General features: G+C 46.4%; 1 protein-coding gene across 2 annotated transcripts in view; it reads left to right on the plus strand.

Moving 5' to 3' along the window:
• Nucleotides 1-23555, plus strand: part of BLK (BLK proto-oncogene, Src family tyrosine kinase) — a 679444-nt gene that overhangs the window by 410722 nt on the left and 245167 nt on the right. For both annotated transcript variants that reach the window (XM_069605731.1, XM_069605732.1), the window contains exon 6: nt 8650-8753. In XM_069605731.1, coding sequence (XP_069461832.1) covers nt 8650-8753 — 104 coding nt within the window. The remainder of the gene's footprint in view (nt 1-8649; nt 8754-23555) is intronic.

A 23555-nucleotide genomic window follows, 5' to 3' on the forward strand; every position in this document is an offset into this window, starting at 1 on the left:
CTGTGATGGGAGCAGGTGAGAGAGCCCAGGGACTCTACTGGGAGTAGGGTGCAGTGACGGCGCGCAATAGTTCATAGCCATTTGTACTTACTGTCCATCTGGCATTTTTGGGGGGGCCCGGCTTACCCACTTTTTGTTTGGGACGGGGTGGCAGGCCTAAAATGTTTGAAGACCACTGTCTAATGCATGCTTAAGTTATATGCCTGCTTCTCCTCCTGTGCAGGGGGGAGGGTTGCTGGTATCCCTTCAAGTGCCTTTTAGGTGGATCCAACTCTTATTGCCTTCCATCTTCACGGCAGCCGGTGTCAAATAGACTACTGTGTGTTGAGCATGGAAACACTGCTCCTTCCATTGATGCACAAAGGTGCAGATGCAGCCTCTGTCCCTGGGAAGAAGCTCTATCTTGTGTTGATCATCGATAGTCTTGCAGTTTTCTCTCGTTGTTTATTGGTGAGAAGACACAACCTACGAAGATATAATCTTAACACTTTTCATACACAGAGACCAACCTCAAGACACTGGGGGAATGGACAAGCCATGACAATTAAATATTTGAAGTTACTGTACCTCATTATCATGAACACAAAATTGATATGGAGCTCCTTGAATGGACCTGATGGTCTGGCCAAGACTCCCTCGCTGACCTCATGGTCTTGTAAGTTAGGGATAAAGCAATCCTCCTGGAGCTCTGCTGCAATTTGTCATCGAGAAGTATGTGATGGGTAATGTAGTTGCTCGACAGGCATTACTACCGTCCCTGTCATCTTCTGTCTCCAAAGAAAATCTGTGGGCAAGGGAACACATCCTCTCTTTTTTCCATAGCTCCTGTTCTTCTCTAGGGGCTTGCCCTTGTATTTCTATTATTTGGAGCACCGGGATGGATCGTACAGGGCTGAAAAATGCACTTGTTGGGACATGGTTTCCTTTTTGTGGAATCTGTGAAAGGAAAATATGCTGCTTCCTTCGACTCCTCTCTGCGGCATCAATTCCAAAAGCTGTTGAATTTGTGTGGTTAGTGTGGCTGTGCACTTCACTGGACCTATCTATGCTGGCAAGGTTAACGCTTCAATCAGCTGGGATAGCAGTGCAGCATGCTGGACAGGGTACCCGTCAGACCTCCTAAATCCTCTTATCTGCCATCTTGATAACCCAGAATAGACGATGGAAGTGAGGTATGCAGAGTCAGAATTAACTGTGACTGCCTGCCCCGTACACATTTCTAGCACCTCTTATAAATGCCACCAGTTCCGCCGCTTGTGCAGAGTAATGAGAAGTCAACCGTTTCTTCAGTCCAACCCGGTACTCCCAATCCACAAGACCCACGACTGCTGTGCCCGTATGCTTCTCTCTCCTCTCTCAGTTGATGGTTGAAGACCCAACAACAAAAATCACCTCACCCCCCTCCAGGGCATCCTCATTCACATTTATTCTCTCTCCTTCTTCATACGTGGTGCAATCATGAACAATATCCTTAGTTTCACTGTGACTGGCTGCGGTGCATTTTGAACAGTGGTAGCTCTCTCTGGCATTTCCTTCCTGCCTGTGCCACATCAGGCTGAAATAAAAAACTCAATCGGTACTCGCCATGTCTGATTTCTGATCCCTGGGGCCCAACTCAGCAAAACCATCAACCCCTAAAGAAACAATGCTGCATGCACAGGAACCCTCTTAATCAAAGTGTCCCTACAATAAGTCTGAAAAATGTGCTGCTTCCCTTAACAGATACAACCCTGGGGGTCAGCATGCAATACCTTCCTCCGTGAAAGCAATAAATATTCACAACTTGCTCAGGATGTTCCTTCCCAAAAGATTTTCTGGGGTAGCCATACAACACAACAACCAGGCTGATACATTTTATTGACTCGCTTCATAAGAAGATCTTCAGTATAAGGAACTGACAGGACAGCCCCAGAGAATCTCTGTGTCCATCGTTTTGCCTAACAAGGGGAACTCGTCTTCCTTAATACAAAACTTGGTAGCTCTGGTGTCAACCATGAAAGAAAACGTTTGGTCACCTACCTGCACACCTATCTGGGGTTCCTCTTCTGGATTGATGGCAATGGACAGGACTGGACACATTAGAGATCCCTGTGGGCTCTCCTACTTCTGGTACATATTAGCACCTAGGAGAGAAAAAGTATTTCCCCTGAAAACACTAGCTCCAGTGTAGTGTGCAACTATTCTTTGGGGTAAAGGATTCTGGTCCCATTTCTGCACTGATGCTTGTGCTGGCATGGTTGATGGGATCCCAAAGGTCTGTGCAGCCCCAGTTGCTGGGTTCTTTTCAACCCATGCTTGCTTCAATTGCACAGGACCTGGGACATATGTCAGGGTCGGGTCCTGCATCTGTTGATCTCCCATGTTAAAGTACTCTGGCCGTTCACGACTATTCTGTAACAAGTGCCCCAATTTACCACACAACCAACAATGAATCCCATAAAATCCTCCATAATTTTTTTCTGTGGGCCCTTTAAACCGGAGACCCATTCCTACGTACCTGCCAAATGACCCACTTCCCTGTGGAAATCCTCCTCTGCCCCTCAGAACTCCTCTCATTGACCTTGGACCGGGAACATATCTGTCCACCCAACCCTGCATCGTACCTGGTGCACTGTGTCCTTGTTATCCTAGATGCCCCTGCTGTCCCTCCATAGAATTTGTAACTACTGCCTCTTCTAAGCAAATCTTTGCCAATTTATTTTGAACAAGCTTAACCTCTGTTGTTTGTGCCTGCTCTACATCCTCCCTCTCTTTTTCCTGTCTTCTCTTGCAGAAATGCACAATGCATGCCTGAATTGCTGGCCAGCTCTTGGTCTCCATCCCTACTACTTTATCTCAATCGTGCTGGACTTCTTTTGGAAGTCCTTTCTTCAGCATGTGGTAATCAAATTGCCACATTCTTGTCCGATGCTTCTCCTGTTTCTGCCCTCCACATCTCCTGAATTAGCTTGATGTGTGTGGCAGGATCATCATCCAATTTCATCGTCTTAGCTCAAATCTAATTGATATCAGGCCTATCATGGTACGTAATCCACAAGGCCCCCAAACCAGTGCCCTAAGATTATTTATATGATATGATATGATAAGTCATTTACAACATGCCTGTACACAATTATTTCTAGGCGTGCCATGATGGGTATTTGTATTTACCTAAACTCCTGGATCCCTCAATCTATTCTAAAGATCGTCTGACCGCTCCCGCATTAGGGCCGTGAATAAGCTCTTCATGTCCCCTATGGCCACATGACTCGGCAGTATGCTTCTCCAATGCATAAATCTACTTCCACGCCCCTTCAGTGAGAAAAGGGAGTGTCTTCATTAAGTTTACTCTGGTTCATGTGTGACCACAGGACATAATACGCCCTTCAGAGACCTTTCTGGAGCAATAGAAACTGAGTTATACCTGTTTTTACTGGGGCTTCCCCCATGTGCCCCCTATCACTTACTACAGCAATGAGAGTACCCTGCCGTGTCCTTTGGTTCCATGGTGTGCTTTCGATCACTGCTACTTTAAAATAGTTTTGCTAATTGTATAAGCGCCTAACAAGTGACCAATAAATAAATAAATACTGGAGCGGGAGGTAGGCTGTCTACATACACCCTGCTCTCCTTGCTTGTCATCCCATTCCTCTCCATCTTCATCGTCTATTCCGGCTGCTACATCCCCCAACCCTTCTACAGGCACAGAAGCATAATCAGCACTACCATAGGGTGCCATCTCCCATCCTACCTGCTCAGCCTCTGTACTCATGGCAGCAACCTGGTTCTCCATATCAATCTCAACCGTTCTGACAACTGAGTTATACAATCTAACCAGGACCTGCTCATGTTTCCACCTTCCTTCTTCTACACCCTTTACCCATCTTCCCACTTCCTCCCGCTCTCATCTCTCTGCACCGTAAAGCAGTACCTCTTCCTCTGCTAACCGTAGGGCTTCCTTCATCTTTTTCCCGTTCTTTCGCATCTACCACTCTTCTCAATCTACCCTCTATCCTTGCAGGAAGAGGCCTAACCTCTTCTTTCTTTCTCATTTCCAATCCTTCCTCTGCTCTTCTCTTCTAATTATCGGTTATGCACTTTCTTGCTCCTCCACCCTTAATCTACCTGCTAAACTAGCAGTTGGGGGACTTATCCCCTTCCTGCTCTCTATGTTTAACCTCTCTGCAGCCCTAACCATTGAAGGAGTTGCCCATCCACTTTCCTCACAATTCCAATTCTTAGAAATCGTTGCTGTATCCATCTTGCAACCACGGGAGTAGCTGGTGGAAATGGTGGTACAAACTCAGGGTCTGTGTACCCCTCTGCGGGTGATAAAGAATAGCACCCATATGGGGGTGGTGCAGAGGAAATTCCTGCACCCTGCCCTTTCCAGCCCTGCCCCCGCAATTTCAACAGTATGGCCCTTCCTGCTTTTTTCATACATCCTCCATAATTCTAAGATGTTTAACTGCTTTTCTAAGTTTGAGCCCCTGTGCTTTGTAGTTAAAAAAGGCATGCAGGTTCACCATGATCATTTTCTTCTTACTCGACCCTAACCATTCCCTATGATATTTAAATGTTTTCACCTTATAGTCGGGCAACACATGGCACAAATGATTCAACCGAGTTTACATAATCCAATCCAATTAATCAAAAAATAATTTCACAAAAAATAAATCTAATACTAAGACGAACCTGCAGCACACATTTTTGTTCCCCTTTTTCCCCTTTCCCATTTCCTTAGTCACCCTTCACACTCATTCACAATACTAACCTATACCACAATTACTGCACTTCACTATTTACTTCAATTCGACTTCACACTCACACACAGAAGACAGCATTTTATCAAAAAAATCTGCTGGCTAATATTTCTGAGATATCCACACCACTCGAGCATAGGGGGGCGCAATGCTTTCCCCTTCACTACTACGACTAACCAAGAAAATCGATGTGAGGTGCTCCGCCTACACGGCAAATACAAAAGAACGTCAAGACCTACTTCAGAAGGGTATCGACAGTTGGACTTACCTTAAGATACCTCCCCGACTTCAAGTGAGGGCTCCAGCCTACCAGACAAGCAAACTAAATGGTATCAGGACAAGCTTCACAATGGGCATGTGGGGTAAGATAATCCCTCACACCTCTAAAATAACAAACTAAGTAAGAAATATATATAAATGGCTTATAACACAAAACAGTTCAATCACTCTATCCAAAAACATCCACTTTTCCAAACCCTGCAACCTCAACTAATCTCACACCCACACTCCAATTCTACCATTACCCGCAAAAACAAATATCTAAAAAACAAAACAAAACCCCTTAAGTCAAGGAAACAACCCCTTTTCTACCCCGTATTTCCCCTTTTGCTTTCAACCCCCCCAACCTTGTACTCATGTGAACCTGAGTTGCTCTGATGTGGTGCTTTGTCAAATCGTACCACACTGCTAGGCCGTGGCACCACGTCTTCCAGAAGTAGACAGACCTTTAACCAATATGGCATCCGCAGACCTCTTTTTCACCGTGCACGGAAGACTGGTCCCAGACATGAGGTGCCACAGCTGAGAGGTGTGGACTGAAGACCCCCAATGTCTCAGAATGCCTGGGCGCCTACCGTGGCACACCAAAAGTGGGGGTGGACCTTTAATCACCTTAACCCAAACCAGGCCCACCACTTAAGAAGCAAGTACATGGTTGTACATAAAGAAAGTTTATTGTGCAAAAGCTCCGGGGAGCGGTTAGATGGTGTTGAAGGACCAAACTAACCCAAGTCTCAACAATACAACATCAGTTGGTAGTTTATATACATTTTGCAACAATTTCAAACACTCCCAGATACATTTCATTACTCTCCACCCACCAAATATTATTGAGCAAAATCTCTTCAAAGATATCCCATCTTTCCCCAATTCTTCCATTTTTATTGGTCAGGCTGATCTTCATTATTATCTTCACATCATATTTTAAAACACACCTCTTCTTGCGATTGGTTGTAGTAGATACTGACGTTGGTGCATGGTTTTCACATTAGTATTGAAAACATACTTCATTGCTAGCAATAACTGGCCTAAAACCTTTAACTTTAAGTATGATAGTGCTAACTTATTTTAGCTCTGGGTAGTGGGGAGCAGGATGCCATATATGGGGCTTTCAATGTTGGTGGTGGGAGGAAGGATACCAGGTATTGTGCTTGTGCTCTGAGTTGGTACTTTGGTTAGTGGGGGGCAGGATGCCAAATATGGGGCTTGTGCAATGGATGGTGGGGCCACAATGACAGGTATGGGGCTTGTAATCTTGGTTGTGGGGGGCAGGATGTCAGGCATGGGGATTACGCTATAGGTGGTGAGGGTGTTGGGTCATTTGAGTTTGGACTTGTGTAGCTCTACCATACATTTGGTGACTCTACCAACCATAAAAAAAGCATTATTCTGTGCATTTGAAGCTGCACTTGGCATATTATGGCAGCCCTTGCCAGGCTATACATTACATATGGTGACTGACCAGGCTTAAAACTCTATCAATGGTGGAACATGAACAGAACATGTAATACCGGGGCAGGCTTGGGCAAGGGTGACAGGACACTGTTGGAACTGGCATTATGCTTACTTTGATTAAGGAGAGTTTGGAACAGGCTAGGCTATGCTTAACCGGCAGCATGGCAAATTTCCGCTGAAGATAGCAGATTTTAAGAGAACCATGGTGCATTTAAACATTACAGGCAGGTTGGCACTTTTATGAGAAACTCCCTATAACAGAGCAATACGGGTCACCCTGAATTGACAGCACCCTGCAGCATTTGAGAAATACGAATGTATAGTTTGAAGTAACCTGGTAGTTTGGTGGTAACACCTTCCAAATAATTCTGTTATTTTCTGGCACTTCCAACCCCAGCACTCAATGCATGATCTCCTGGCACAATATTAAAACTGGTTTCATTTATACTGACCTATGATGAATAATAGGCATTGCGCGTACAGATGTTGCCCTGGTATTAGGATATTTTTCTATCCCTACAGAATGGCTTGTACATATATCTTTTTTAATCTAACTTTCACACAATATTGTGCTGTAGAAATGTGCTTTTACCACCCCAGGGTCACTTTGGGCTACATCAACCTGGAAAAAACATTCAGATCGTCCATTTTTAGATGCCCCCTACTTTTGCCTGTGCCCTTTTCTAAATTTGATTCCTGGAGACGACACTGTGGATCACTTACCAGTAATCTTCATTACGCTGGTCCCACTCTTCCTCGGCAAAGACGTCTACCCACGTGCCCTTCCATTGGCACCTTGGCTGCCTTCGAAGGAATTATGGCCTGGGTATGTATTCTTCCCGGTGTGTAGCATTCTTAAGTTTAGCTAATTAGAAAGACTTGGGTTTTGGAACTGCTCATCCCCTGTGTTTAGGACTGCAATGAGAACGAGGGATGGAGTGATGATGGGCCTGCGTCTATGACCTGCTTTCCCTCACACAGGCTGCTCATCAGTTACCAAATGACTTTACATGTGTATGTCCTTAGAATTCGATCAGTCTGGGATTCAAAACACGGACCTAAGACCTGACTATGTGCCCCTGTCGCAGCGCACACACAATGCGAAAGATAGGCACAAGGGCTCTGCACCACATTATGACCACAATCCACTGCTTTATCAAATTGCACACGTGGTGAGCCAAAGTCAGAGCTCATTTTGCACTGTATGTGTCAAGGCGTGTTCCCGCGCTAACACCCCACAGTTGCTGAGATGATGGCCTGGGAACTTATGTGTCATTCTGGGTCCCAGCCTTTCTGCCCAATAACCCTCAGGCTTCGCCTCATCCCAGCACTTGCCTGCGGGCACCCACTGGCTTGTGTTCTCGCAGGCCTGCACTTAATATTGGCAGGGGATCCCTCTGCACCAAGTGATCTCTCCCTGGCACTTACTGTTGCACACAACTGACCCCTTGGCACTTCCCTCTGTGGAACTCCTAGCACTTACCCCTTTCCCTGTCCCTTCTCTCTCTCCCTGCACTTGCACGTTCTGAATGCGCACAAGGCCTAGTAGGACCACCCTTTTCTGTTCATCAGTTCATTCTATTTGCCTTTGTTTCCATGTTCCCTCCCCTTTGCCCTGTGAGCGCTTTGAAACACAATTTCTTGAAGTGTAAGCACCTTACAAAAGCACAATAAATAAATCCAAGGCAAGTGCACCTGATCTGGATTTGGAAGAGTGCAAGGTCGCCCAAGGTCACTGAGAGGTGCAGTCAACGATGCCTTCTAGGATGGCCCACGTGATGAGTAGACATTAGGGTCCTTCTGCATGCAGTGTCATCACAAAGCATGCACACGGGCACGTGGGATTCCCACCTGCGCATTTGGCAGCACCTCTTGCGAATGCAGGTACTGCGTCTTTGTAAAGAGCATGCAAACTGAGCAGGCACCCATTTGGTATAAGAGAATGGCCCTTTCTATGCGAGTTGTTATATGAAAGAGTGACTCCAGCAGGGCAAAGGTCACGTGTACGTTTTTCACAAAGTCACCCATGTGTTATCCTGGGCTCACTGCTGATACACTCCACCGAGCCGTGTCAACCTGCATCAATATACTTCCCTCTGAAACGCGGAAAATTCGAGTTCTATCCATTTACATTTGTTTAACCGGCATTTATATTATTGTGTGTTTTTTCTAGGTGGTTTTTTAAAACAATAAACCGAAAAGATGCAGAACGATACCTGATGGCGCCTGGGAACAAGTCTGGAACCTTCCTGATCAGAGAGAGCGAAACATGCCCAGGTAGGGCCACGTGATGAGTCTGAGAAATGCCCCAGACATGCGCACTTGCAATGACCTGCTGATATCACAGTGGAAAATAGTCACCAAGAAAGTGTGCTGTGTTTATCGATTTCCCAGCCCCCATAATGCAAAGCATGATTTTTCTTTTAATACAAATGCTTACTGCTTCTTTATTTGTGGATGTATGTATTGTGCAAGTCACTCCCAAGCTTAGACATTTCGATCCTGGGCAAAACGCTCACCATCTTCCGAGCTGACACCTGGATCCTTGCCGCCGAGCTCCCCATTGGCAGGGCAGGGCCTTGCACCTAACAGACGCGGTGTATTGGTTGCAGCAATCATGTGATGATTCCACGTGGACTTTTGGCTTTTACTTTATTTTCGAGTGGTGGCGCATTCAGTGTAGAACGTATTTCACCTGTGCTTCTTACTTGTGAGTAACCTTATCTAGTATACAGAAACCTATATCGCCCCCACTGTCTATTGGCCAAATAGTCTTTCTTTTTTCAATACATTTTCTTCCCTTATGCTCCAATTTGTAGTTAAATATTGTCCAATATGTATGATTGAGGCATAGTCAGTTTCTTTATTAAACACTTGAAGGGAGGTAGGACAGTCTCGGTTTTAGGCCCTGTCTTGTGAAATCCTCCTACAGTCCCAATGTATTCTATAGATTTTTGCTAGTTTGAAGAAGGGAGGCTGAGCCTGGTATTCCCAGTAGTACAGTAATGAGGCCCCTGTATCGTTTCTCCTCATTTATGGCTTCCTCTATCCTCTCAACTAAAGACTTGGTCTAATACTTCTCATCCAAACTTTCTAATTCTATTTATTTATTTATTTATTTGTCTTTAAATTTTATAGAGCCCTACATGACCATAGGCCTCAGAGCGCACACAAAACAGAAGAGAACAAAGAACAAAAAGGCAGGTCGGAGGAGGGTCAGGTCATGGGGAGGTCGGGGAGGGTCAGGTCACCAGGAGATGCTTAGTCTGCTGAATTAAAGAGGCAGGTTTTTATAGTCTTCTTGAGGTCAGCCAGAGATGGGGATATTCTTATGCAGAGGGGGAGGTTATTTCACTCTCGGGCTGCATGTATTTCAAAGCTTGTACCACCAAATTTGGCAAGTTTAAAGCAAGGTTGACTCAGTGTGTCGTTGTCGCCAGCCCGTAGTATTTGTGCAGACTGCTTGACCTTCAGGCGGTTTATTAAATACAGAGGTGCTGCAGTGTTCCGACATTTGTAGGTAAGGGACAGTGGGCCTCATTCCGAGGTTGGAGGTAGTCATGGCGCTATTAGCGCCATGACTACCTCCAATACCGGTACCGAGTCCGCCATCGTTCAATGGGGACTTACCGGTCTATTCCGACCTTTGCGGGACCGGTAAGTCCCCATTGAAAAAGCCATTCCCCATTCCCATTTCAGCCCCCATAGGGCTCAATGGGAAGGGGGAATGCGCTAATAACGGTACAGCAAATTGCAGTACCGTTATTAGCTCTGAAGTCCCTTAATGGGCCCCTCCATAACGCCTGGTGAAACCAGGGACCTGGTAAGGGACCTCGGAATAGGGCACAAAGGGATTACCGGCACCGATGTCCTTAACGGTGCCCGGTATCCCTTTGCGCCCACCTCGTAATGAGGCCGAGTATCTTTTGGGTGTCTTTTCGATGGGCAGCCAGTGTAAAGATATTCTGTATGGGGAACAAGTATAGGGTTACACGTTCACGTTTAGAGAGTCCATGAATTACTCTGACTGCACCATTCAGTTTAGTTTAGTTTCTTTATTTGTACCGCGCGTCGAACCCTGAATTAACTGGGTGCCAGAGACTTAGAGCAGGTTACAACAAGTTATAGACATACATGATAATAACAATAAGTGCAAGTGACCGAGTTACATGGTGGTCAGAAGGCAGACATAGGAGAATACAGTGGTGAAACAGGATTAATGAGTCAGGCTGTGCACAAGTTCTTGTTGGCGAGCCAGGACAAGGAGGGTTCGGCTCTGAGATTCACAGGTATAGCGTTCCATTGTTTGGCAGCTAGGACCGGGAAGCTGGAACCGCCAGCTTTTTTTAGGGTGAATTTGGGAATGGATAGGCAATGAGAATACACCATTCTGGTGGTTCTGGCTGAAGTGTGTTTGCTACATTTATCTGCCAGGAACTTGGGAGCATCGTTGGAGAGGCATTTGTGGACGATGACAAGTGACCTAAGGGTGATTCTGTCTCGTACTGGGAGCCAGTGGGCATCTTGTCTAAAACTGGTAATGTGAGAGTGCTGCGGAATACTCAATGCCGCTCTGAGGGCATTATTCTGTAGCACCAGCAATTTGTTCAAGTTGCGTTGTGAGGTACCAAGGAAGAGAGCATTGCAGTAGCCGATTTTTGGGAGCACTAGCGCACTGGCTAGGGTAATGCAGCTAGACGGTGAGAGTAATGCCTTACAGGCATTGATGAGCTCGTTTGTGTAGGCTGTGGAGGATGCTGTGGCATTTATCTGTTTTTTGAGCGAGAGTGTGGAATCCAGGTAAACCCCTAGAGTTTTGATTTCTTTGGCCACTGCAATAAGGTTACCATCTATGTTGATAGAAGCGTAACGGGGTACCAGTTTGTTTAGCTGTTGTTGGGAGCCGACGAGAAGAAGCTCAGTTTTCTCGTTGTTAAGACATAAGCTGTGTTCTGCCATCCAGGCTTGGATCTCCAGGTATAGGTTGGTTGTTAATCTGTGTGGAGTCCTCTTCATAGCACCATGAAAGGGTGATGAGAACCTGGGTGCCATCAGCATGATTTGTGTATGTGACACCCAGGTTATCTAGGTGGTCGAACAATAGGTTTGTGAAGATATTGTATAAGGTTGGTAAGACTCACAAACCTTGGGGGACGCCACAAAGGATAGGAATGGGGTGGGCAGAAGCCACCGATGAGAAGACTCGGGTGGTTCGGTTGCCGAGGAAGGATTGGACCCAGGCGGTCACCTGACTGGAGAATGCAGCTGACACCACCAAATGTTTTGTGAGGATCTGGTGGTCAATGAGGTCCGAAGGCTGCCGAGAGATCAAGCAGCAAGAGGATGGCTAGGTTTCCCTTGTCCTTCGCTTTGCATTTTTAAGTCCAGAACGGCTGTCTCTGTTCCGTGCCTAGGCCTGAAGCAAGATTGTCTGAGGCCCAAGAAGTTATTCTCTTCCATATGCTTCTGGATTTGCACATAGGCCACTCTGTCTAAGATCTTTAGGATGTAGGGGACAGTGGTGATTGGCCTATAATTAGTTGGGTTGTTGTTTTTTTTTTTTTTTAGGAGGGGCATGACCCAGGCCTCCTTGAGGCGGTTAGGGACTGAGCTCATTTTGAAGGAGGAGTTGATTAGGGCAGTTATGAACAGGGCCAGATCACTGGAGCCTTCCTGAATGATGGAGGCAGGGCAAGAATCCCCTTGGCATCTGGAAGGTTTTAAGCCTTTAATGATGCGTTCAACCTCTTTCATTGAGACAGGGGTGAAAGAAAAAGGAGGGCAGGTAGGAGTTTTAGGAGTGGATAGAGGTGCAGAGTATGCCTTTTTGGCTAGACTGGTCTTCTTTTGTTCTATTCTAGATTGTAGTGTGGCAATTTTGTTCGCCAAGGCTTTTTGGATTCTTTCACACCAATGTGCATCTTTCACACAGGTTTCTCTATGTGTGGAGGGAGACTCAAGCTCCCTAAGGATGATGAAGAGCTCTTTTTTGTGATTTGGCATTGTCAATTCTTTTGTCATAGGTCTCTGCTTTGGCCATAAGGATGGCTGTTTTGTAAGTGGTGACCGCGTGAATAGTGCTTTGTTGGCTAGGTTCAGCATTTTTCTCCAGGCGGATTCTGCTGCCTGTCTGGCAATCTGAAGGATTTTAAGCTCAGGTGTGAACCATTTATTCAGGTGGGCTGCCGGTTTGGCCTCAAGGTTCTGGACCGGTTAAATAGAGAGTGTGCTTCGTCCACCAGAGGGGGTGAGAGGAAACATCGCTGGGGTGAAGATTTCAAAAATATGATTTCTGTTTTCATAGTGTTGAGGCAGAGGTCACAGTCTATGATCCAGTACTGGATTTTCTGTTGAGCACCTCGTCTACATTGTCACTCTGATTCTCTGTCCAGCATCTCTCCACCATTGACCCTTGGGTTCCATGCCCGGCCTCTCTTGTCCATAAACCGTCTGGTTCTTTGCCCAGCATCTCTTCTCCATAGATACTCTGGTCCCCTATCCAGCATCTCTTCTCCATAGAAACACTTGTTCAGTGCCTAGCTTCTGTTCTCTATAGACACTCTTGTTCCATGCCCAACATTTCTACGCCATGTAAACTCTAGATCCATGCCTAGTATCTGTTCTCAATAGACACTCTGTTTCCATGCCCAGCATCTCTTCTTTGTAAACCATATGGTCCTTGGCCCAGCATCTCTTCTCCAAAGACACTCTGGTTCCATGCCCAATATCTCTTCTCCATAGACATTCTGGTTCCAACCCCAGCATCTCTTCTCCAAAGACACTCAGGGTCCATGCAGAGCATCACTTCTCCATACACACCCTGGTTTCATGTTCAGTATCTCTTCTCCATAGACACTCCGGGTCCATATCCAGCATCTCTTCTCCATAGACACTTTGGTTGCATGCCCAATATCTCTTCTCCACAGACATTCTGGTCCCATGTCCAGTATCTGTTCTCCATATACACTCTGCTTCTGTGCCCAGGATCTCTTCTACATAGATACTCTAGTCCCCTGTCGAGCAGCTCTTCTCCACAGACTGTCTGGTTCTTTGCCCAGCATCTCTTCTACATAGACTGTTTGGTTCCATGTCCAGCATCTTTTCTCTGTAGACATTCTGGGTCTTTGCCCAGCACCAATTCTACATAGACTTTTTGGTTCCATGCCCAGCATCTTTTCTCTGTAGTCTTTCTGGTTCTTTGCCTGGCATCTCTTCTCCTTAGACCCTCTAGTTCCATCCCTGCATCACTTCTCTGCCGAAATTCTGGTTCCACACCAACAGCATTTCTCCAAAGACCCTTTGGTTCCAGGACCAGCATCTTTTCTCCATAAACCATCTGGTTCCATGGCCAGCATTGCTTTCCATGTATTATCCGGTCTACTCCCAGCATCTCTTCCCCAAATGTTCAAAGTTTCCATGGCCAGCATATCTTCACAACACACTTTCAGGTTCAACCCCAATGTCTCTTCTGTGCAGATCTGCGGTTTCACTCAAGCATCTTGTTGTGATTAAGCTCTAGCGCGTGATTAAGCTCCAGCGCGTGTGTATGTGAGCGCGTGAGCTGGTGGCTGTGTGACGTGTGTGGGGTTAAGATTCTAGTGGAGACGGTTGACAGAGCTGAGGATTGCTAGTGGGATGTCCAGTTGTTCACCATTGTAAGATCTACGCATTATATATGAACCGTGTAACTACCAAGTAAACATACGTTAACTACATGTCTGGCATCGCTGTTACTTACCAACAAGATGGACTTTTAACCTCCTCGCCACTGTTTCCTTTCCATACACCCTCCTGTTCCACGCCACCTCTTGTCACAATGGAGTTTGATGATTAATCCTCAGATTGTCAACAACTTTCAGAAGTATATCATAATGGGATGGAATGGCGCAACCAGAACAATCTTGTAAAGGTTAATAAAATACATGGGCAAAAAATTATGTACTTGGAAATATGTAGTTTCATACATCTCACATCATCATTCATTACTTTTCTCTAAGCCCATAAAGAAAATACTGCACTTCTATGATTTTAGGTTTATGTAAATGTCATTGTGTAGTTTTATGGATGTTTGAACCGTTTGCGTTTTACTTGGGAGTCATGTTACTGTTCATTTTATCCATTTTAGAAGTGCAAAATCTGAGATGGGTGGAATGTAAAGATTTAACATGTGATGTTCATGTTTTTGTTTGATGAATTGTAAAGGTTTGTTTTATACATTTTAAAAATTGCAATACTCCCTGAAATAGGTGTTTTCCTCTGTATGTGTGCTGTGATTAATGTGAAAAGATTTAAAAAAACGTGAAAAATGTGTTTTTTCGTGGTGACAGGGGGTTAGAAGTTGGGGGGTTTGGTTGGGGAGAGGCAAAACCTCCAGCACTGCCAGTGATGGCCTCCCTCATGCTGGGACTACAGCCAGTGTTACCTAACAGCACTAAGCTCAATGCCTGATGCCCACAAGCCACTGGCTGTACATCTCACATTGCCGCTGTGGATTGCCAATGAGATAAATAAACATTGTTATGTTATGTTATGTGGTGGTTTTATAGAGTGCAGCTATCACCCAAAAGTATCTCGGCATTGTAGAAACAGGTAATTTTCACGCTGGAAAGCAATAACAGGGTATCAGTGGATGAAAATAGGTTACAAATGAAAAAGGATCTATGTGATCACAGTGCCGCCCTTAATGTCGACTTTCATTTTGCTGCCTCCCATTATCGCGCTGCGCAGTGATCACATAGGTCATCGTGGTCGGCATCGCCTACCTGCCTCTCCGCCTTCCCACTTATCTTGCCGACGGCACTCATTAGAAGTGTGCCGCCGTCTCTCCCGTAACCTGCGTAGTGTGGCGCCACAGGGTCTGTTTTTTTTCTTCACTTTTCACCCCCCCCCCAAACCTGGCTCACCCCTAGTCGCAGTAATGGGGGTCAGAAATTTTGAACTGCGCCTAGTACTGGGCGACATTTTTTAGTCGCCGTAATTGTACTATCCCATTAAAAAGAAACGTTTTTAGTTCCTGGCGAAAAGCAGAGAGATTGGGTTTTCTCCGAAGTTCGCAAGGTAGGGAGTTTATTTTATTGCTTGGCCATGAAAGGATGGAACACCTAGTTTCTCTTTTTTATATGTGGGAACAGCCAATCTTTGGTCTGCTCTTAGTCATTCGGTGTGTATTGAGTCAAATGAGCTTAGCTTCATGAAGAGTGGATTTGCAGTGGGGTAATGTTAGCTTTTACAATCAATGCAGCAACTTTTAAAAGCAATTTCTTTCTTTACTGGTAGCCAATGCAGGGAATGGAGAGCTGGAGAAATGTGCTCAGACCGCTTATATTTTATTAGAACTCTTGCTATGGGAGGCCGTTCAAGTCAAAATTACACCTTTGTAAATGTGACATATTGAAGTGAATACAACATGCAGTGAAATGAGTAAGGCATACACTGAGGTGACTATAATATGTATCGAAATGAGTATAACATGTATTGAAATGAGTATGACATGTATTGAAATGAATATGACATACACTGAAATTCAATGAATAAGACATGCATTGAAATGAATAGGACACACATTGAAATGAATATGACACACATTGAAGGGAATATGACATGCAATGGAATGAATATGTCACCCATTGAAATGAATATGACACACGTTGAAATAAATATGACACATGTTGAAATAAATATGACACCCATTGAAATAAATATAACACCCATTGAAATGAATATAAAACACGTTGAAGTGAATAGGACACGCATTGGAATGAATATGACACCCACTGAAATGAATATGACACACGTTGAAGTAAATAGGTCATGCAATGGAATGAATATGACACCCATTGAAATAAATATGACACACGTTGAAAAAGATATGACACACGTTGAAATAAATATGATACCCATTGAAATGAATATGACACGCATTGAAATAATATGACACGTTGAAATAGATATGACACACGGTGAAATAAATATGATACGCATTGAAATTAATATGACACACATTGAAATAAATATGACACCCATTGAAATTAATATGACACATGTTGAAGTGAATAGGACATGCAATGGAATGAATATGAAACCCATTGAAATAAATATGACTCATGTTGAAATAAATATGACACACATTGAAATAAACATAACACCCATTGAAATGAATATGAAACAGGTTGAAGTGAATATAACATTCATTGGAATGAATATGACACACATTGAAATGAATATGAAACACATTGAAGTGAATATAACATGTATTGGCATGAATAAGATACACATTGAAATGAATAGGACATGCATTGAAATAATTATGACATCCATTGAAATGAATATGACATACTTTGAAGTGAATAGAACATGCAATGGAATGAATATGACACCCATTGAAATGAATATGACACACGTTGGAGTGAATATAACATGCATTTGAATGAATATACCATGCATTGGAATGAATAAGACATGCGTTAAAATGAATAGGGCATGCATTGAAATAAATATGACACCCATTGAAATGAATATGACGCATGTTGAAGTGAATAGGACATGCAATGGAATGAATATGACACCCATTGAAATTAATATGACGCATGTTGAAGTGAATAGGACATGCAATGGAATGAATATGAAACCCATTGAAATGAATATTGCACACATTGAAGTGAATGTAATATGTATTAAAATTAATTTAACATCCATTTGAATGAATAAGTCATTACCTCCATGTCCCCATTCCTCTTCCCAGTACTTACCTTTGAGTACATTCCGTGCTCACTGGAACTCTTTTCTTTTCAAGCTGCCCTCCTCCAATTGGAAGGAGTTATCAGGTGTTCTAGGGCTTTGGTGGTCTTCAGGTCTTCTATCTAGTAGAATGATGTTATGGTTCGGAAAGACAACGCCTTGGCTCTTGCTTCCATCAACCATCAGGGGGCTATGGGGTCCCGCTCCCTGGAGGATCTGGCTTTGTCCATTTGGACCTGGAGATCAGCCCACCTGGTCTCCTTGAGAGCGGTCCATATCCGGGGGTGGACAATGTGACTGTGGACCGGCTCAGCAGGGTGTTTCGGTCTCAGCGGAGATGTCTCTTTGTCCCAAGATTTTTCAGGATGTGTGTCGGTGGTTCGGCATCCCTGGATGGACTTCTTTGCCTCCCCCTGCAACTCTCAACTTTCCTGGTTTTGCTTGGGGACTCTGCCCCCCAGGGGTTTGTGGGGGGGTGGACGCTCTTCCCTTGACTTGACCCCTCAGAGCTTCTTTATGCCTTTCCTCCAAATCCCCTGATTCTGCAGGTCATCAGCACAATCAGATCATCTCCACGTGTGTTTATCCTGGTGGTCCCTTACTGGCCTCAGAGGGGGTGGTTCCCGGGCCTTCTCGAGATGCAGTTAGCTTCTCCTTGGGTGTTGCTCAGGTGGCCATCTGCATTGCGTGTGGTCAATGTCCCCCTTCTCCTCTCTCATCCGTTGTGGGTTCCGGAAACGGAGAGGAGGGATCTCCTGGCATTAGGCCTTTCAGCTGCAGTGGCTGGGATGGTTCAGAGGGCGCGTCAGTCCTCTACACTTAAGTTCTCACCGTCATTGGGGTAATTATCTGGCTTGGTGTCACCTGAAGTGTGTCCTGGCACTGGAGTGTGGCATCCTAGACATTTTGCAATTTCTTCATGAAGGTGCGGTGAAGGGGTTGGTGGTTTCTACTTTCTGTTCCCAGTGGTCTGCCGTTCGGGCTTTCCAGGTTTCCTGGTCCTCTCCGGTAGGGGGCGAGGCTCTGGTCTCAACGCTCTTGAAAGGGGTAGCAGGTACTCATCCTTTGGGCCCAGTTGGGTTTCCCGTGGGACCTTCCTTTGGTCATGTCCATATTGCAGAAGCCTCCATTTTACCCCCAGGAGGAGGTGGAGATGAAATAGTTGTTGCTGAAGACTCCCTTCCTGATTGCCATTACTTTGGCTCAGCATTTGACGGAAATCAGGGCCCTCTTGCGTAGGCCACTGTTTCTAGTGGTCGAGGAGGAGGCTTTGGTGTTGGGCTGTGACCCCTCGTTTGTGCCCAAGGTCGCCTCTTGGTTCCATCAGTCTCAGGAAGTGGTTATCTCAGATTTCTTTCTTGCTCCGTCCTCCCCTCGGGGGGAGGCTTGACATTGTCTGGATGCCAAGCAGGCTGTCTTACATTATCTGTCCCAGAGAGAGTCCTTTTGTCTCACTGATCAGGGGGCAGGGGACTGTGTTTGCCAGGCTTCCATTCCAACGATTAGCCGGTGGACTAATCTTTGATTCTATGAGTCTGTGGGCCTCTGTACTGCAGCTTGGGTCCAGGGTCGGTCCACAAGAGTGGTGACCGTCTCCTGGGCAGGCCTGCGGGGGCTACCTTTGTTGGATATTTGCCGTGCTGCCACATGAGCTACACCTAATACATTCATTCTGCATTACCAACTCAACATGGAGGGGCTCCAGTCTACGTCCTTTGGTGTGGGTGTCTGGAGGCTGTGTCTGGTTGAGGTGGTGATAGGAGTCATGGTCAGCATGCCTTTGGCTTTTTGCTGTATTTTGAATAAATTGGTGTTGGGTGGGTTTCGCATTACCGTTGGCGTCTGTGACTTTTGTGGTGGGCATGGGCGTCCTTCCTGTTTCTGCTTTGGTACAACTCAAAGGTAAGTACCTGGACGAGAAAGAGGGACGTGGAGGTGATACTCAGATTACTTACTGGTAATCTTGAATATTCCCCCTCCTCCTCCTCCTCTGTCACACCCACCCAGGACCTTTTCTCGGCCCTGGCTGCACACTTCACTGAAAAAACGCAAGACATCCTTTTCTCTCTCACTTCCACACCACATCATACACCAACACTTCTGGAGCTTCCCTTTGCCACTCTACCACTTCTCCTCTCTTCTCTCAATCCCATTACACCTGATGAGGTCGCCAGACAAGTCCGATCTATGAAGGCCTCATCCAAACAGGTGGACCCCTGCCCCTCCAAAACCATTAATTACAACATTGACTCTCTTTCTCCAGCCTTGGCTGATCACTGCCATCTCTCTTTTGCCACTAGAGTTTTCCCATCTTCTCTTAAGCACTCCATTGTGCACCCTCTGCTTAAGAAACCCTCTGCCGACCCCTCCATTCCAGCAAACTACCGCCCTATCTCTATCACCCCCTTCCTGGACAAACTCTTAGAGAAGCTGGCTATCTTTCAGCTCACCCTCAACACTGAATCTGATGGTTGCCTCCACGACCATCAGTCTGGCTAGAGAGCATCCAAAGCAACGGAAAACGCTCTTCTGAATTCCTGTGAAGACCTGCTCTTAAATCTCGACACTAACACCCCTCTGTCCTCATTCCTCTTGACCTCCTCTCTGCCTTTGACATGGTAAACCACAACATCCTGATTGCGCGTCTCCGTGACACCCTGGGAATCACAGGTCAGGCTATGGCGTGGGTAACCTCATTCTTTTCCGGCCGCCCATCCCAGGTGGAACTTGGTCTTTTCTTTCTACTCTCACTCTTTCAAATTGTGGTGTTTCCCAGGGTTCTAACTTAGCCCCCTGGCTCTTTAAGGTCTACATGGCTGCGCTGGCATGTGTGATTGTCACTTTCATCTCTAACTGCAACTCTCCTTCAGGCTACCCTGAGCAACCTCTTATACCTTTCTTATATCTGACCGTCTGTCCGCAATTCAGCCATGGTGTGCTGCAAACTACCTCTGCCTCAGTGCCAGTAAGACTGAGAACTTTCACATCAGGACTCCTGCTCCTACATTCCCACTCTCTTTCTGGCCAGCCTCCTTTGGTCATGCACCTGCACCCACCTGTGAGGCAAAACACCTTGGGGTCATCTTTGACTGCACTCTATCCTTCACTCACATTTCCCACATCTCTAAAAAGTCCAACTACCAGCTGCACCTCCTCAGTGATACTTTTCCTTTTCTCACCTTCCCCCAGCGACTCACTGTCTCCATAGCCCTGGTTCTCTCAAGGCTGGACTACTGCAATAGCCTCTTTCTCAACCTCCCTGCCTCTGCTCTGCGCCCTCTGCAACTCATCCAGAACATAAACGCAAGACTTATCCTTGGCCTCAAGCCCACGGACCGCATCTCTCTGGCGCTGAAATTCCTCAATTGGCTCCCTGTGTCTGCAAGGACCAAGTTCAAGACCCTCTGCATTGTCCACAAGGCTTTCTGGGGCATGGGACCTACCTATCTGCAATGATGCCTACCTAAATACTGTCATTCCCACCTGGGATGGACGGCCGGAAAAGAATGAGGTTACCCACACCAGAGCCTGGCCTGTGATTCCCAGGGTGTCACGGAGACGTGCAATCAGGATGTTGTGGTTTACCATGTCAAAGGCAGAGAAGAGGTCAAGAAGAATGAGGAGAGAGGGGTGTTAGTGTCGAGATTTAAGAGCAGGTCTTCACAGGTATTCAGAAGAGCGTTTTCCGTTCCTCTGGATGCTCTCTAGCCAGACATATGGTCGTGGAGGCAACAGCAGATTCAGTGTTGAGGGTGAGCTGAGAGATAGCCAGCTTCTCTAAGAGTTTGTCCAGGAAGGGGGTGATAGAGATAGGGCGGTAGTTTCCTGGAATGGAGGGGTCGGCAGAGGGTTTCTTAAGCAGAGGGTGCACAATGGAGTGCTTAAGAGAAGATGGGAAAGCTCTAGTGGCAAAAGAGAGATTGCAGTGATCAGCCAAGACTGGAGGAAGAGAGTCAATGTTTTACCTAATGGTTTTGGAGGGGCAGGGGTCCACCTGTTTGGATGAGGCCTTCATAGATCGGACTTGTCTGGCGACCTCATCAGGTGTAATGGGATTGAGAGAAGAGAGGAGAAGTGGTAGAGTGGCAAAGGGAGGCTCCAGAAGTGTTGGTGTATGATGTGGTGTGGAAGTGAGAGAGAAAAGGATGTCTTGCGTTTTTTCAGTGACGTGTGCAGCCAGGGCCGAGCAAAGGTCCTGGGTGGGTGTGACAGAGGAGGAGGAGGAGGGGGAATATTCAAGATTACCAGTAAGTAATCTGAGTATTACCTCCACGTCCCTCTTTCTCGTCCAGGTACTTACCTTTGAGTTGTACCAAAGCAGAACAGGAAGGACGCCCATGCCCACCACAAAAGACACAGCCACCAACGGTAATGCGAAACCCACCCAACACCAATTTATTCAAGATGCAGCAAAAAGCCAAAGGCATGCTGACCATGACTCCTATCATCACCTCAACCAGACACAGCCTCCAGACGCCCACACCAAAGGACGTAGACTGGAGCCCCTCCATGTTGAGTTGGTAATGCAGAATGAATGTATTAGGTGTAGCTCATGTGGCAGCTTGGGAAATATCCAACAAAGGTAGCCCCCGCAGGCCCGCCCAGGAGATGGTCACCCCTCTTGTGGACCGACCCTGGACCCAAGCTGCAGTACAGAGGCCACAGACTCATAGAATCAAAGATTAGTCCACCGGCTAATCGTTGGAATGGAAGCCTGGCAACCACAGTCCCCTGCCCCCTGATCAGTGAGACAAAAGGACTCTCTCTGGGACAGATAATGTAAGACCGCCTGCTTGGCATCCAGACAATGCCAAGCCTCCCCCCTAGGAGAGGTCGGAGCAAGAAAGAAAGCTGAGGTAACCACTTCCTGAGACTGATGGAACCAAGAGGCGACCTTGGGCACAAACGAGGGGTCACAGCCTAGCACCAAAGCTTCCTCCTCGACCACTAGAAACAGTGGCCTACGCAAGAGGGCCCTGATTTCCCCCAAATGCTGAGCCAAAGTAATGGCAATCAGGAAGGTAGGCTTCAGCAACAACTATTTCATCTCCACCTCCTCCTGGGGCTATAATGGAGGCTTCTACAATATGGACATGACAAAAGGAAGGTCCCACAGGGAACCCCAACTGGGCCCAAAGGAAGAGTACCTGCTACCCCTTTCAAGAGCGTTGAGACCAGAGCCTCGCCCCCTACCGGAGAGGACCAGGAAACCTGGAAAGCCCGAATGGCAGTCCACTGAGAACAGAAAGTAGAGACCACCAACCCCTTCACCGCCCCTTCATGAAGAAATTGCAAAATGTCTGGGATGCCGCACTCCAGTGCCAGGACACACTTCAGGTGACACCAAGCCAGAAAATTAGCCCAATGACGGTGAGAACTTAAGTGTAGAGGACTGACGAGCCCTCTGAACCATCCCAGCTACTGCAGCTGAAAGGCCTAATGCCAGGAGATCCCTCCTCTCCATTTCCAGAACCCACATCGGATGAGAGAGGAGAAGGGGGACATTGACCACCCGCAATGCAGATGGCCACCTGAGCAACACCCAAGGAGAAGCTAACTGCATCTCCGGAAGGCCTGAGAACCACCCCCTCTAAGGCCAGTAAGGGAACACCAGGATAAACACACGTGGAGATGATCTGATTGTGCTGATGACCTGCAGAATCAGGGGATTTGGAGGAAAGGCATAAAGAAGCTCTGAGGGGCCAAGTCAAGGGAAGAGCGTCCACCCCCCCACAAATCCCTGGGGGGAAGAGTCCTCAAGCAAAACCAGGAAAGTTGAGAGTTGCAGGGGGAGGCAAAGAGGTCCATCCAGGGATGACGAACCACCGACACACATCCTGAAAAACCTTGGGACAAAGAGACATCTCTGCTGAGACCGGAAACACCCTGCTAAGCCGGTTCACAGTCACATTGTCCACCCCCCGGATATGGACCGCTCTCAAGGAGACCAGGTGTGCCGTGCTCCAGGTCCAAATGGACAAAGCCAGATCCTCCAGGGAGCGGGACCCCGTAGCCCCCTGATGGTTGATGGAAGCAAAAGCCAAGGTGTTGTCTTTATAACATCATTCCACTAGATCGAAGACCTGAAGACCACCAAAGCCCTAGAACACCTGATAACCCCTTCCAATTGGAGGAGGGCAGCTTGAAAAGAAAAGAGTTCCCGGAGCACGGAACATACTCAAAGGTAAGCACTTGGAAGAGGAATGGGGACATGGAGGTAATGACTTATTCATTCAAATGGATGTTAAATTAATTTTAATACATATTACATTCACTTCAATGTGTGCAATATTCATTTAAATGGGTGTCATATTTATTTCAATGCATGTCCTATTCATTTTA

The sequence above is a fragment of the Ambystoma mexicanum genome, chromosome 4p (assembly GCF_040938575.1).
Source record: "Ambystoma mexicanum isolate Mex_15411 chromosome 4p, UKY_AmexF1_1, whole genome shotgun sequence".
Classification (NCBI taxonomy): Eukaryota; Metazoa; Chordata; class Amphibia; order Caudata; family Ambystomatidae; genus Ambystoma; species Ambystoma mexicanum.